Consider the following 16,766-nt stretch of genomic DNA (forward strand, 5'->3'; position numbering starts at 1 on the left):
TTAGGGATAGAAGATATACGGTACCAATGGCTCAGGTGCCAACATTTTGGAAGAATTGAAATATTGTCAAAAGCCGGAATCGAACTGTCACCCTGGCGAATGGTTTAGACGCTATCTGAGAATACTTGGCGTTTTGCTCAAGCAGGTGCTTTGACAGTCCTATTACTCTAAAGCAGAGGTAGTGCTTTAGAGAACCGTTTCCTATATTGTATCTATCTTTTGTTGTTTTACTAGAAATAGAATTTTCACATTAGCTCTATATAATTAATGTCAAATAACTAATTAAAGCATTTTCCAAAGGTCGTAGCGTCATGAAAATTGGCTGATGTATGTAGAGTTTATATAATTTTATATATTAGTTTGTAAGTGATTTTTAATTTAAGAATACATATTTGTGTTTTCTATGGGCCCTATTTGCCTGAATTAAATGATGACAAAACAATGACATGGGGTACTGTCAATCTGGAGCCGCAAGAGTGTGTGTGTGTGCAGAGAGTGTTTGGAGTTGTAAGAAAAGTCTTGTCATGATTTTTTCTTGCATTTGGGAACGCATATGTATTTCTGATATATTTAACTAGAGATTTAGTTATATGTATATTGTAGTATTGTATATTTTAGGTAAAACATTGATAATTCAAGAAACTCAATGTTTACCACAAGTAAAGAAAATATATCTAACAAAGTTCCCAGAACAATAAAAACGAGGTAACAACTAAAACTAAATGCAGTAAACATGTTACCCATTAAACCGGTTGGCAGTTAACTAGAGAACTAATTTGTAAGCTTAGTTACTGGTGAATAAATGGTTCTAGTTAGATTTTATTTTTCACCATTTGTCTCGTGTGGTTTCACTCGTGTCTTGTGAGAATTTAAGAGGATAAAATATCATCAATTAAACTTATACAAAACGGGACTTTCCATTGTAAAAATAATAAAAAAATTGTAAGATAAACATCATCATCTGCCTAGCCTTTTCTCAACTATGTTGGGGTCGGCTTCCAGTCTAACCAGATGCAACTGTGTACCAGTGTTTTACAAGAAGCGACTGCCTATTTGATCTCCTCTACCCAGTTTCCCGGTTAATTGATATAAAAAAAAACATTAGTTTTTTTTTATTTTCTGGAAAAGAAACACTCTGACACAATATATGTAGATGCGTAACATTAATGGCACTACAACATAAATTCCGAACACCCAGACATTCATTCTAATAATCGTCTAGCACAAGGCACTAAACCTCAAAATTACCATCCTAATCCAATCTAGATTACAAAGGACGCCTAAATCCATTATGACGTACCCACCGACGTACCTAATGACGTACCCTATTACGTCAGAGGTGACGTAAGATGTTTGCCAAACCCATTGACCCGAAACATTTGTAGCACCCGCAATTGTAAATTCGTATTTGGTATTGACGTTTTCATTTCCAGTGTTTTATGAAGGTTTGAAGACATGACAAGGTCGAATGGGTGTTTGGAGTGAATGGGGGTTGGAAAGTATGGGGTTCGTTGATAAATTGATGGTTATGAAGGAATCTTATATGTGCTATGGATTTCCTATAAGGAAAGGCGTCTTTGATAAATAAACTGTACGGAGAAAATAGGACCATTGCATGTTGATTTAAAATGTAAATTAAAGACGCCCCCTATGGGGCACCATTCTGGACTGCCAGACCTGAGGTCCTGAGTTCAATTCCCGGTACCGTTGAAATTTGTGTGATGAGCATGCTTCTTGGCCGTGCTAAATGTAGCTGTATGTAGTTTATCAATGTGTTAGTACCTATAACGCATAAGCGCAAGTGCCAAAACCAAGCAACTTGACACGGATGCAGCTTAAATCATCTTTTATAGATCTAAAAGGCCGCTGATGACATATAACACAAGTTAAATAACAACTAACCATGGAGCTAACCGACCCTTCGTGAAAAGGTATCCTATCCTGGTATTTCGTTGTTTGATCGCCGAGAGCTTATTTTCGAGACAACTTCGAGTACTAAATGTCTTTATACAAATTAATTTACTCACCTAGACATAATGTCGTCCAGCTATAAGCATAGAAGCGGGCTTTGCAACGAAACAGCAAGATCATAAATCATTCTGAACAATACTTAAAGCGCATTACTATTTATAATTGTCAGAGATAAGCTGCATCTGCTAACTATGCACTTGAACAACGAAACATCTTGAGTGCATTTGTGTTGTTGGATAAAGGGGTTCAAAACCGTCTGGTTTCATAATTCCGTCTAAAGGGGTTATGTTTTGGTCTGGTCATTTTGGAGCTTTGAGAGGTGTTTAAAGCATTTTATTAACATGGTTGGTTATATTTTGTCCAGTGCTATTAATAAGGGTTTCTTAGGAAGGTAAATAGTGAACTTTTTAAGAGCACTTGAACACACTAGACTAAACTGTCGGCCCATAGGTGGCTTGATGTTCGGCTGAAAATTTTAAAGGAAATTGTGAATTCAATGAGAAATTTTCATTTGGTTTGATACCGGCTGAACAATTGATCGTTTTAATGTGCATACTACTCATCTCCACATAGATTTATGAGCGCAATCTAACTATCGGCCGATAAAAAATTTGCAATTCGTGTGTAAAAATTGGATAGCAGTAACTTATAGTGAAAAAGAATATCGTTGTGGGAGCTTGGACTTAAAGACTGAAATCACCAACCCGCATCGAGCAATGGTGATTAACGCTCATTCCTTCTCTGTATGAGAAGAGGCCTGTGCCTTCTAGCGGGACAACATAAAAGGATGATGATGATGTGCCGGGGTAACTGAGTTGAGGAGGTCAGTTGGGCAGTCGCTCCTTGTAAAGCACTGGTACTCAGCTACATCCGGTTAGACTGGAAGCCGACCCCAACATAGTTGGGAAAAAGGCTCGGAGGATGATGATGAAGAGGACAACAAAACTATATTAGATCAATACCACGCGTTACCGCTTTCAATCTCTGTGTTCGCAATCCAGCAAAATTAATCCAGGCTTAATTAGTGCTGTTAATTTATGGGGCAGCAGGAATGTGGGAGCTGAATTGTGTTATATGTAGTTTGCTAATAAACTGCAGAATAAGTTTATTAAGTGGTGACTGTTCCTCGTGGTTAGAAATTCCTTCCTGAGGGAGATACTTCGTATGTAAGGAAAAAAAGAATCTTATGTTCTTTCTTAGGTACTTACTCGATTATCATTTTTTGGTATAGAATAGTATAGAAGTCGTGGTGGCCTAGTGGGTAAAGGACCAACCTCAAGTATGAGGGCGCGGGTTCGATCCCAGGTCAGGCAAGTACCAATGCAACTTTTCTAAGTTTGTATGTACTTTCTAAGTATTTCTTAGACACCATTGACTGTGTTTCGGATGGCACGTTAAACTGTAGGTCCCGGCTGTCATTGAACATCCTTGGCAGTCGTTACGGGTAGTCAGAAGCCAGTAAGTCTGGTACCAGTCTAACCAAGGGGTATCAGGTTGCCCGGGTAACTGGGTTGAGGAGGTCAGATAGGCAGTCGCTTCTTGTAAAGCACTGGTACTCAGCTGAATCCGGTTAGACTGGAAGCCAACCCCAACATGATTGGGAAAAAGGCTCGGAGGATGGTATAGAATAGTATAGAATATATTTTTGTAATTTTAAAGCAATTAGTAATTTGGCTCTTTGCGCATTTGTTCATACAGACGTTCACGAGAAGCTTTGCTTGTCTGAAGTTGGCTACTTTTGACTTCACAGTAGTAAAAGAAAATGTGAACAAAAGACTAAGTTAGGTTGCCCTTGCATTAGGTGTCAAATGGGTATCATCAGAATGGCAAAGTTATTTGGTGAAATCTGTGCGTATTTTTTCTAGCTAGACTAATAGGTACTGTAGTATTTTTAATTAAATTCTATCCCAACATAACTACATAGTTAAGAAGAACTTAGATATACAATCAGCGGCACGGAATTTGGCCCAAACATATACAAGTACATATCAGCCCAGATAGCTGTTGTAAATTCTAATTTCATATGACATATTGTCAGTCCTTTCGTAATTGTTAATTAAAATACAGAAAAATGTGTGTCTGTTTAATTTTTGTAACACTAGAAACAGATTCCGTTGTTGGAACACAAATCAGAAAGTTAAGTTTAAATTCAGATAGAAATTGTTGAAGTACTAAGCACGTTCCAAAAAAAAATTATGATTATGATCGTTTTTTGTTTCTTTTTTTATCACAATTTGATCTGAAAATTACCCTAACTGCAGCTTAAGTTGCTCAAGTAGTGTTGCTAAGACGTCAAGGGTAGAAGTAGCGGAAGATGGTTGAAACTTTAAGTGAACCGCGTACAAGTTAAAGATATGCATAGAAAATGTATGACCAGACTGGCCTTTACACAAGAAGACCAGAAAGTGGGGGTATAAGGTGTTCGTCGGCGCACGACGACCGATTTATCGTATGTGAAATAATGAAAAATCGGTTTCTCACTGAGTTAGAGATACGCCAGCCTTTGCAAACAGCAAGAGAAGTCGATGTCAGTAAGCGCACAATAAGAAGAAGGATGGAGGAACGGGATCTGCGTGCTCGAAGACCAACTCGAGGCCCGGAACTTCTCCCGCACTATCGCATAGCCAGACTTAGGTTTGCAAGAGAACATGCAAATTAGACGCATGACCAATGGAGTAAAATTTTATGGACCGATGAATGCAAAGTCGTCTTAAGAGCTCCAGATGGCCGTGAATGTGAATGGAGAAAGCGCGGAGAATGGTTTCTTCCCACCACTACCAAGCAAACAGCCGGTTTTCATGGTGGGTCCATCTTGGTTTAACGAGGCATAAGTTCAGAAGCCCGTACTGAATTATTGGTTGTCGAAAATCGTCTGACAATAGTGCGATATATTGAAGAGAACCTTCAAAATCATGTTTTACCCTGTCAGGGATTCATAGGAAGTGAAGAATTTCGTATAATGCAGGACAATGCTTGACCTCACGCAGCTCTTTGAGTAACCGATTACTTGTTCGAGGTCGGTATTCAAAAATTGGACTGGCCTGCAAGAAACCCAGGAATGAATCCTGTAGAACATGTCAGGAACATGCTTAAAAGACAGGTCCAAGCAAGTCGTAACCCACCACGGACTCTTAGTGAACTGAAAACCGCGCTGGTAGCTGCCTGAGAGGAGATCTCTCAGGTGGAGATAAAAAACATCCTCCAGAGCATGCCAGATCGTATGCAGGCAGTCATCAGATCAAGAGGAAGAAACACCCATTATTAAAATTCGATAACTTTCTGTTTTGTTAAAAATTTTGAATTGAAAAAGTTTATGGTGATTATTGCGGTAAGGACTCTGTTTTCTAACTCAATGAAACTTAATGAAAATCCTCACAATTCTATTGTTTGTTAGTCATTTTATTTTGGAAAATGAGTAAATTAAACAATTTTAAAATAAAAATTCAGATTTTTCATGTAAATAATGGTTATAAGGCTCAAATGTGTTTGGGCCAGATTCCGTGCCGCTGAGTGTATTAATTTATCCATACCTATTCAAATATCGTTGTCTTTCGCCCGTTTAAAAATTTTCAAGCATTATTGCACACCGTTGTGGCATTCATTTTTAACTCTGCACAAACACGTTAGGTATTTTAAAGCTATTTTTAAATGGACAACAGGTTGTTCGGCCATTAGCTTAGAACTCGATCGGTCGGGCTATTCATTAACCAAAAAAGTGGATCAAATATTTTGGGAGTTTGGAGAAATAGTAGCTGAATTCAACTTTAATTTTAGGCGAATATTTTTTATTGTTTTGGAGACTTTTTTACTGAGTTCTGAAGACAACATTATTTTTATCTGTATATAGATATGTATGAAATATTTCCAAACTAATCTGTGGCAAACTGTACTCATAAAATCTACATGTAAATGTAGGTAAGCAATATTATGAAGCAGAAGTGTTCTTTTCTGTGAACACGCTAAAATATTTTTTTTCAAATGATTACTGAATCATTTGAAAAAAAATATTTTTATTGAATGCTTTTGGAATGATTTCAAAATCCTTAACAGTGTGATATAGCCCATATTTCATGGAAGGCTATAGGCAACTTTTTTATCCGTGTGCGCGCTGTAAGTTACTTTACTTTGTATGAAAGAAGTTCCCACAGAACACAGGTGACACTGCTGAAAGAAGCCATAGTTTATCACAACACAAAACTCAAATATCATCAAAATGTCTGTTTCAAAATGATCTCCATTTGAACTAAACAACACAACTTCCTTGACTTGGCAATCGTGAACAGTAATTAAGGCACACACAGCATAATCCGGTTATATCCGGCTTGAACTGGATACGTCGTTAGTAGGAACTTAATGAAGATTAATAGATACATGTATTCTGTGTATGTACACGAAATCCTTAGTTCCTTAATAATCCTTAATAACATTATATGGCTCATTATTATGATTATGTTATGTTACTTACCTGTATAGGCTGAAATAATTAAGTTAAAATATGTAGATATATCCTAGTATACAAGTCTGATTTGCGTCATTTATTCATTAAGTCATGGTAAAAAGTATATAAAGAAACAAATTACTGCTAAAAGGAAAATTATTAGTGAAGATTTTTCTCGACATTGTCCTTTGAACATTTACCTCATTCGAAGTTTTGACCTACAAACTGGTACAATAACTGAGAAGAAATGTAGGACACCATGCCAACAATTGGGATACATTCTAAACATATCACAATTCATAAATAATGGTGAACATGTGATGCAGAGGAATGAAGTTCATAATAAGGAAGATCTTGTGTGTAGATATGGATGAATGAATTATGGCAAAGATGATCTACCTACTTCCCAAGTGGATATCAGAGAGAGAAATGTTTATAAAGAACACCATTTGGGTGAGAGGATGTTGATAAATTAAATTCTAAGTGACGTATGTTTAAGTCAACTCCCATATTGACTCTGAAAATAAAACCAGTAAACTTATAAAACTTCTTCATAAATATTTAATCAGCAAAACTCAATCATAACGGTTTATGAGTCCAACTATTTTTCACCCTTACCGCGCTTCAGCGGTCTTGAAAATAAAGCGCCTCCGTCTCAAGCTTGTTCGATATAAATCGCACTTAGCCTACCCACAGACTGGAGACTAAATAGTCGACCGACAGTTGGCCGATGTTTGGAAAATATGTTTTCTTTTAACAAAATCGTGCATTCAAAGTTTGAGACGATGTGACCATCATCAGCCTACCCTTATCCCAATATTATTATTTTATTTATGGTCGGCGCAGCATGTTTTCTTCTACCATACTCTTCTATCTGCCGTCATCTCACAAGTAACACTCTTTTTAGCCATATCGACTTTCACACCAGCCTTCCATCGTTTCTTTGGTCGTCCCGTTCCTCTATATCCATACTCGTCATCATTTAGTCGATGTGATACCGGTCTTATCACTCATCATTGTTATGTGGACTGCTCACATTAACGTACACACATTAAAGTACTTATAAAGTGCCCGATTAAACTGTCGGCCGACTAAAAAGTCTTCAGTTTGCGGGTACTCTGAACGACATTCAGCAATTAATTTAATGAAACCAAGCCTTAATATATTGAAGTATTAGCTAGGCTTATTTATAAATCCTCTTAGAAATAAGTGAACCAGAAAATAGTGGTTGTAGCTCACATTACTCGTAATATAGAATTTGAGGGGTACCAATTTTCTGCAAAGATTTTTGAAGTCTTAAAGTAAAGGGTAATAAAGGACATGCTTGGGTTCTTAATCAGAATAGCTCTCGTCAAACTTTTGTCGCGCTGAAGTACGCTTTTTGATCACTAGCGTTTGTGGAATAATGTTTTTTCAAAAATGTACTAATAGCCAGCTTCAGGGTGCCAAAGCGAGCTATAAGCATTACAAAGTCATACTCTGCCTGCAAATGCAGATTTTTTTTTGATGATTTTCCATTCCATATTAAAAGAGTTCCAGTGTAAGTTGCAAAAAGTACTAATACATATAAAAGCAGAATCAGATTTAAACCTTACTCTTTATCTGTTTGCAATTTCAACGATATAGTCATGCTTAAAATTAAAAATACAGCACACAAAAAATGCAAAATTCATGAGTTACTTTGAAATTACAAACACGCGATACAATTCAATTTTATGATGTCTTAAACATCCAGGCGTGGCGTAATGTTGGTGTGATATCCGATACGGGAATTAAAACCATATTGGCATAGACGCAATTTGCTTCCAAAGTGTTACTTAAACGTATTGGCAGACACCCAGGTTTAAAGTTACGATAAAAGCGTGTTCGCGTTTACAAGTTTATCGCTTAAAAGAATATTTATCGTACAAGGGAATCTTTTACTCTTAGATAATTTAAACTACCGGATACGCCGTTCTTTTCATCTGCCAAAGGTATTTATGAAAAAGTTGCTTATACGTTTTTGCGTGTGCATCAAGATTATGCTTGTATTTGTCAATTTGTCGTGTGTGTGTATAACGATGTGATCAAAAATGTATGAGAGAGCTAGCACTGTTTGATGCGTTGCCTACCCCCCGCATACGACGGCAGACTGTTACGCATAATTTGTGGTCATGGCGATTCCGGTTGGTTTAATGCTCGAAGCTTTTACAAGAACATGGACGTAAAACAATATTGTTGAAGTCTGCATAAAATAAATATCAGTTTATTTACTATACCAGAGCTGGAAAAATACTTTTTCTTTGACAGAAAGGACATCAGTATTCTTTGCGTTTGCTCCTTTAAGAAGTTATTTATTTTGCAAGACAAGCATTCATCTTGACTTTTACCATAAACAGTAAAAAAGTTTAATGAAAAGACCTATGTGCCTAATTAGTTGGGAACATCATTTTCTTAGGTTTTTCTCAACAATGTTTAGGCCGGCTTCCAACTGAGGACTAGTAATTTTACATGGAGAAACTGCTTATCTGACCTCTTAAACCCAGTTACCCGGGCAACCCGGACCTGATACAACTAGTTGTCAGACTGTCTACTACCCGTAATGACAATCAAAAACATACTGAAATAATAATTTTTATTGTTCCAGGTATCGTGGATAAGAAGAAAAGACTACCACCTCCTCACAGTCGGCCTGACAACGTACAGTTCAGACCAGAGGTTTCAAGCCATTCATTTGCAGCATTCAGAGGTAAGCTATATATATTAAACTAAAGGGGCTATTTAACAAATTTTTTATAATCTAAAGAGGCTCGTGGCTACGTATAAGACACGTGATGATCATCGTTTGTCAATCCGTAAAGTGTTCTTCTCTGTTTCGGAAAACATGTTATATTTAGGCTGTCATTTGTATTGTCTTCGGCCACTGTTGCTATTAGTCAGAAGCCTGAAAGTCTGATCGGGTCACTGCTATGTAAGGTTATCGTATCGACCAGAAAAGCAACCGTTTGATAATTTGGATAGAAAGTCGCTCTATGTTCAACAGCTTCTGGTAAGACGGGAAAAGGCAGATAAAAATAGAAAATGTTTGATTTGAAACAAAACCCATTTAATTTGATTTTCACATTGTAGTAGTAGAAATGATTATTTTCCAAGTTTTTACTTGTGATCTACTTTCTGAAGATAATATATTTTCGGAAAAAAAGAACACAAGCTACATCAAAACATCCAATAAAAGATTTAAAAATAGAACATTGACAAAGAGCTCACAAAACAAATCATAATGTACACAAGGAAAAGTAACCTTAATTATAAAAATTCTCTGTGTTTATTCCCGTTAGTTCTTAGAAAGCTAACAAACATTAAAATTAGAACAGTTAATTAAGTTACCTAGTTAATAAAAATCTTCAAAAACATTTATTATAGTACCTAAACTTTTTGAATAAAGATTTTTGAATCTGACCCCATTTCAGATAAAGGTTCCACATTGCTAGATAGAGGTTTAGGAAATCTTGGGTGTTGTGAAGTTTGATCCCCGAGACCCTTTAGGTAAACCAATAATCCGACAGTACCCGTATTAATTCCGCTCAGTTTAATTACACACAGACACACGCATTGAGAGAAACTAAGATAAAACGGTTTTGGAGTCATCATTAAGTTAACGTAACATTTTAGACTTATTATACTTAATTATTCTGTCTGTCGATTTTTTTCTTCTGTTTTTATTATCAAAAATGTACTCTTATATTCATCTAAATGACTAACCGCATATGTTCCTAAAGCTAAAACAATTTTCTCATTCTCATGTCTGATGTTACATATGTAGTTAGAATGTAAAACTTTGATTTGAAAATTAAGACTTTCATTTCAGAAACAGAATAATTTAGATCTTTAGAACAAGTGCTCTTTAGATAATTCAATTCAAATCCACAATTCCTCAAGCCAGCTTCAAAACAAATTCTTAAAACCAAAACCGATTACTCAACTCAGTAATCAAACATACTTCCAATCACTACCCTCTAATCACAAGCACCACTAAATTTTAATGACATTACCGTTCCTTTGTACCACACAGACAAAGCCATACAATGTATGTATAGTACCATCTCGTATCACAGAAACAATAGCAACACTAACGCATCGACCAATGTTTGTCAGAACACCTTTGAGTTTGTCTTGATTGATGTTTCATTAACAATGAGCAAGTGGACAATGGCCGTTTGAAGACTAAAATACAGGATCCTAAATGATTGTGTTGAGAACTATGCTTTGTGCTTTATAAGTCTCGATTTATCGATGAGCTGATTTATCGTTGAAACTGAAATGACGAGTCTCACTACCGAAATTATGCAATCGGATATTTGCAATATGTACTGGATATGTTAGTGTATTTTTGACACTATTGATTGAATTAAAGGTAAAGGAAAACTTATTTAGGAGACCTGGCTTTTAAAGTCTTACATCACCAATCCGCTTTAAGGAAGTATTGAAATAAACAAAAATTGGTTCAGTAGATATAAACGCCATCCCCTGTACAACCTACAAACTTAAAAACTTCACCACTTTATATGGACGATATTGTTACAAATTCCAAGCACACTGGCCACTTTAATCACATTTAAACCACTGCAAAGACGGTCATTAGCCCCCAATTTCACCTTGGCCAACCTTGCACCAGGGTCTAAGATAACCAAATAAGCGTACTAATTAATTTTGACACCGTTAGGGTTAACATCGCCTGCAGTGACCGCCAGACGAAGATATTTTACCCACGTTTAACAAGATGTAATAGACTTACAAGCAATGAGAATTTAGTGCGAGATATTTCATTATGAATTCTGGCTTTTCTCTGAATGTCTGGTCAATGACTGACTCGTCCGAATGGCAAAGACGAGTTGCGGTTAAGTGGTCTACAAGGATTTATTTGCTTTTATGCAGGACCTTGTCTTTGTGTTTAAAAGGAGATGACAAGATGCATAAGACCTATTTAGAGTGACAAATAGAATCTATTCGAAAATTCTATATCGAAGATTATTACCAGGCTTGACTATACGATACACGGAACAGCTTGTAGAAGTGAATTAGATATTGCCAGTAAAAATCTCAGCTGCATCTAGTTAGACTGGAAGCTGACCCCAACATACTTGGGAAAAGGCTAGCCAGATGTCAATTTACTGACAGTTGAGATCCAAAATGATATTTAGCTATTTCCCATTAAAAATGTTCCCCTGAACACAAAATATTCAGGTTACACCGAATGAGGTTCAACAAATATGTATGTTTACCAAAGAATGTACACACAAATATGTTTCCAAAGAAACGTATTTTATAACATGGGACAGGAATTTTGGGAATGATTCCTTTTTTTTGTTTTTTTGTTCTGGTTTAAGCAAATATGTGTAGGTACCTGGGAATGAGGTTTTGAATTATTTTCTTTTTAAGCCTAAGGGTTAGGGTGAGGGCTAAAAATAAAACTGTGGTTTTGTTTTTTTTCGACCCTTACATTCTTTAAAAAAACATTAGTCGACTTCAGGATTGTTTGCATAAAATGCTTTCTCATCAGCAAATTTTGTCGCTCGTATAAGCCCAGTTTTTCTCTACACAGCCCAAAACTTAAATGCCCCGTAGAATATCTGCTAGTATGAAAACGATGTTAAAGAATCTAGTCAACCTATCTTTGGCCTTGATTTGGGAAATGAATTGAAAAAAATAACTCGAGTAACCGTTACTTTACCATTTGACTGAATTTCATATGCATACTTTGACGAGCTTAAGTATCCCAAAAACTACAATCATAAGACTAAAACTTAAGAAAAATCTTGTTCCCCCTTTAAAAACGATTCGTTCTAAAATATTCTTCCATTCCAGGACTGGACGTTGAAAGTGAGGTTCGTTCAGAAACGGGACGCGGGCATCTATGAGTGTCAAGTGTCCTCCCATCCCCCGACCAGCATCTTTTTAAGACTTGACGTAGTGGGTAAGTGTACTTGCAATATATTTTATTTTATTTTGCAAAGGAAAGAATGTTCGTGAAGTTTTTAAAATGGGTTTTAGGTGATGAAATTGTGATTTTGGCTGAGATTTAAATGTTGGGAAACTAGAAGACGTTTTAATGTTCTAAACAACTGTTAATTTGCTTATAAGAGGTAGAATGTTGACATTAGCCCTACATAAGTAATGTCAAACTTTAATCTCTGGTTAGCGAAACAGTAGATAGATTGAATATTGGCAAAGGCCGTTAGTTAGTCAGTTTATTGAGATGGTTTGTCTGAAGTTATGTGTCTGTTAATTTCTGGTTTAATCAGTAATAGTAGAACAACAAAATGACCCACTTGATGTTATAAACAATAGCAAGCTATTACAATCTGATAAAATTCTTCAATAGATTTTCACCTTTATAGATAAAATATAAGGTTCAATGTCGACTGAGTTTTTTTTGACATTTCAATAAGATAATATGGTGGCTATACATTTACAATCTTTATATATAATCTGGCCATAACATAAAACTAATTTGTTTCAGTAGTTATTCTAGAACGCAAGCATACCCCCGGGAGAAAACTGGTTCTAAAATTATAATTCAGCTTGTTAGTTTATAACTAGACTCAAGTCATACATAAAAAAGTCATTTTTAAAAGTTACAAAAATGATAAATAAACTAGATTAAACCGTTAAGTTCTAAGCAATTTAAACTTACCTATATGATGTTAGGTTTTAAGCACACTAATAGGTGCTTAAATTTATTACCTAAAGTACCTACTTAAAACACCTGGTACAGGGTAAAAATGTTACATGAGGGACGCATAATTATATTTTCTAGTAAAATGCTCTTATGTGAAATACGATAGTCTTTTACGGTAACTATATTATTAAAGTTACCTTCTTATTTTATAACCTAACTAAATTTTCTCCACGATTCTACCTGAGTCCTGACGGAACTACTTACTGCAAACGGGTAGAAAGTAGCGTATATTCTTTTTCAGGCTCTAGACTATCATCACCATCATCATCTCAGCCACAGGACGTCCACTGCTGAACATAGGTCTCCCCCTTAGATCTCCACAGATACCTGTTGGAGGCGACCTGCATCCATCGTGTTCCAGCGACCTTTATAAGATCGTCTGTCCACCTTGTTGGTCGTCCTATGCTGCGCTTGCTAGTCCGTGGTCTCCACTCCAGACTATGCATGTACTAAATTACATTTAAATCAGTTTAGTACTTTAGGCGTGAAAGTGCAACGGGTTATACAGACAGGGTTATTTTCCCATTCATAATATTAGTATGGTTTATAAACTAAAATAACTATTGAGTATAGGAAAGAATATCCCGAGTATCATTCTAGGGTATGATATTATGAAAAAAATTACATAATTCAATTTTCTTTTTCATAAAATAGCCAGCAGTAACAGATATAAATTAAGTATATTTTATATATTATTACCAAGAAACAAAAAAAAAACTCATTCATTCATAATTCTGTCAGAAAATGGCAAAATTACGTGAATATTTCTGGGAAACCAAATAATAACGTTTCTGTGAAAATAAAAATGCTTTGGCGAATAATTTGCCAATACATGATTCGCGGTATTCAGTTGAATATATTTCCATTTAATATTAAAAGATATTATAATTATGTATTTATCATGAAACTTCAGCGAAATAAAAAAGTACTTTTAGCAAATTTTGATGAAAGAATGTCAATTCATGAATGGCTAAACCAATTTGGCTGGAAATTGTGGAAAAGGACCCTATGTATATTTTGCATTGGATATCCTATGGTTGCAATGATGATAATGAATCATCAAAATTATTCTTGTATATTATTCTTATTTAAGCCAGACTGGAAAAAACGTATAATAATGGCGTCCACTGCCGATTTCGGCCACGGCGGCAGTTTTCATACATACAAGGAGATCAGCCAGCTGCGCAGGACTTATTATAGTGCACGATCATTTGCGCAGACACAGGTGCACTCACTATTCCTTTACTCTCATAGCCCGATGGGACGGTAATCCGACACTACCAGAGAGAGGTAAAAACGTACATCCACCCTTTAAAGCTCCCCAATATTAAAAGGGACAAAATCTCAACCAACATGATATGACACTTATTACTTTTAACAACCAAAACCCATATTAATATGTAAATAGCATACCTCATACTCTCAATAGCCATCCGGGAAACAGTGTACTGAAATAACCGTAAAAATAATAATTAAAATCTTTTTATTTTTTACGGTAACAAGCTTTTCAAACGACTTTATTTCAACACCGACCTGTCTACCGTTTTTGAAAAATATGAGCCGGCATTTTTATTAATTCGGGCCGTAATTTTATAGGCTGGTTACGCTTGTTTGTTGTAAGGAAAATGAGGCAATTAATATAATACGTCCAAGGCCGATTTCAGCCATGGCGGCTGTTCTCATATAAGGAGATCAGCCAGCTGCGCAGGACAGTGCACGAGCATTTGCGCACACACAAGTGCACTTACTATTCCATCACTGCCATAGCTCGATGGGGAGGTAATCTGACACGACCGGAGAGAGATCAGGACCGAAATGAACGTGCTCTCCGATGCACGGGAGAATCAATCACCAACTTCCAGACTACAGGCTGCTTTGTGAAAGTTTATAAAACCCACAAAGCTATTACGGCCCGACCCGGGATCGAGCCCGATACCTCAGTCATAGCAGTCGTGCTTGCGACCACTAGACTAACGAGACAGTCAAAAAATATGAACCGGCTTTTTATCAATTTGTACCGTAATTTTACAGGCTTGTTTTTTGCTTTTTGTAAGGAAAATGAGCCAATTAAAACTGATGTATGATACAAAATGACAAGTGAAGAGTACATGTAAATGTACTGCATAGGTAGTTATTAATATTACTCGTGTTCATTATGATACACTAGTTGTGTTGATATTGGCCGTGTTTTTGTTTATGACGCTCTCTCTTATATATTTTTTCTTTATATCGATTGTATGAAAGTGGTAAAGTAAGCATATAGATATTGAATTACTATTTGTGTTGAATAGTGATCAAACATAACGGCATTTGAATTATTCAAGACTTTTCAGATTGACCTTGAATTAATAATTATCTAGATCGAATTTTCATTCCATTGTTAAAAGAAAAATAGTTTTTTACTTTAAAAAAAACACATTTTAGTGTGTTAATAAAGACACGTAATAAAGTATGTATAAAGCTTAAAACCAGAAAACATTAATCGTAGCTTAAAACCCAATTTACAGCTTACGGCTTACTTAATTATATTAACAAGCTTGTTATTTTAAAACATTAACGTTAACATGCGTTTGATATCTCTCCGATCTTGTCGGATTACTGTCCCATCGGGCTATGAGAGTGAAGGAATAGTGAGTGCACCTGTGTCTGCGCAAATGCTCGTGCACTATGATATGTCCTGCGCAGCTGGCTGATCTCCTTATATGAGAACAGCCGCTGAGGCCGATAATCAACAAGGACGCTATTATCTATTTGTATAACAGAAAGGAATGTTATTTACACTACTTATAAGTAAAGATGGCTGAAATTTTTGAGGTGAAAATTAGGGAGGAGGTAGCTTAGACCCGCGAAAAAGACATGGGATAGTTTTTATCATGAAACCGCGGGCAAAAGCTAGTTGTTATTATTTTTAAACACTGTAAATAACCAAAGGGACTTCGAAATACTTTCATAGCCCATAGTTATTGTTTTCCGCGCAATATTCAATGCTTTTGTTTTCTTCAAACAATACTGACTTTGGATACCATGATAATTATAAATGGTACTGTAGATAATGAAAGCATATTGTTAACAATACAGGAAAGAGTATTGAATTAAATGGTCAGAATAATAAGTAGGTGATGTGTTTTGTGTTAAAAATAACTTACTTTTCCGGTTAAAAGAATCTTTTAGAAACGATTGTAAGTTAAAACTTGTGACATAATAATATCTCTGATGATAATTTACTATTGTTAAATACCAAACGAAAATACTTTGTTCGTGAGTTGCAACGTGATAATCTCAGAAATAGATTGATTTCAAAAGTTATTTTAGTTTTACGTAGATTTTTTTTTTTCAGAAAATTTATAACTACAAATGGTTTTTTATATACTTAGTGGTGGTGTATATTTTTTATACATTGGTAGAGGTCAAACGTGATGATATCGACTTTAAAAAAAGTTTAGCAGAGTATTTTAAGATTTCCCATGTTGTTTTAAGTCTCAAAAATCTCTAATTTCTTGAACACTGATTTTATCTTTAAATTTTTATCTTACCACTTAAATATATTTTTTCTCAACACGTCTCAAATAAAGTACTAAGTTACATTTTTAATAACCCACTCGGGACTTCTTAATCTAGTCACGAATGAAATTAAAAAAC

At 35.6% G+C, this 16,766-nt stretch overlaps 1 protein-coding gene across 1 annotated transcript in view; it reads left to right on the forward strand.

Annotated features, from left to right (window-relative positions):
* The window catches only part of LOC110371177 (uncharacterized), a 111,200-nt gene that overhangs the window by 74,504 nt on the left and 19,930 nt on the right, over nt 1-16,766 (forward strand). The window contains exons 4-5 of the mRNA XM_064041277.1: nt 9,036-9,137; nt 12,254-12,362. Coding sequence (XP_063897347.1) covers nt 9,036-9,137; nt 12,254-12,362 — 211 coding nt within the window. The remainder of the gene's footprint in view (nt 1-9,035; nt 9,138-12,253; nt 12,363-16,766) is intronic.

This window comes from Helicoverpa armigera, chromosome 24 (genome assembly GCF_030705265.1).
Source record: "Helicoverpa armigera isolate CAAS_96S chromosome 24, ASM3070526v1, whole genome shotgun sequence".
Taxonomy (NCBI): Eukaryota; Metazoa; Arthropoda; class Insecta; order Lepidoptera; family Noctuidae; genus Helicoverpa; species Helicoverpa armigera.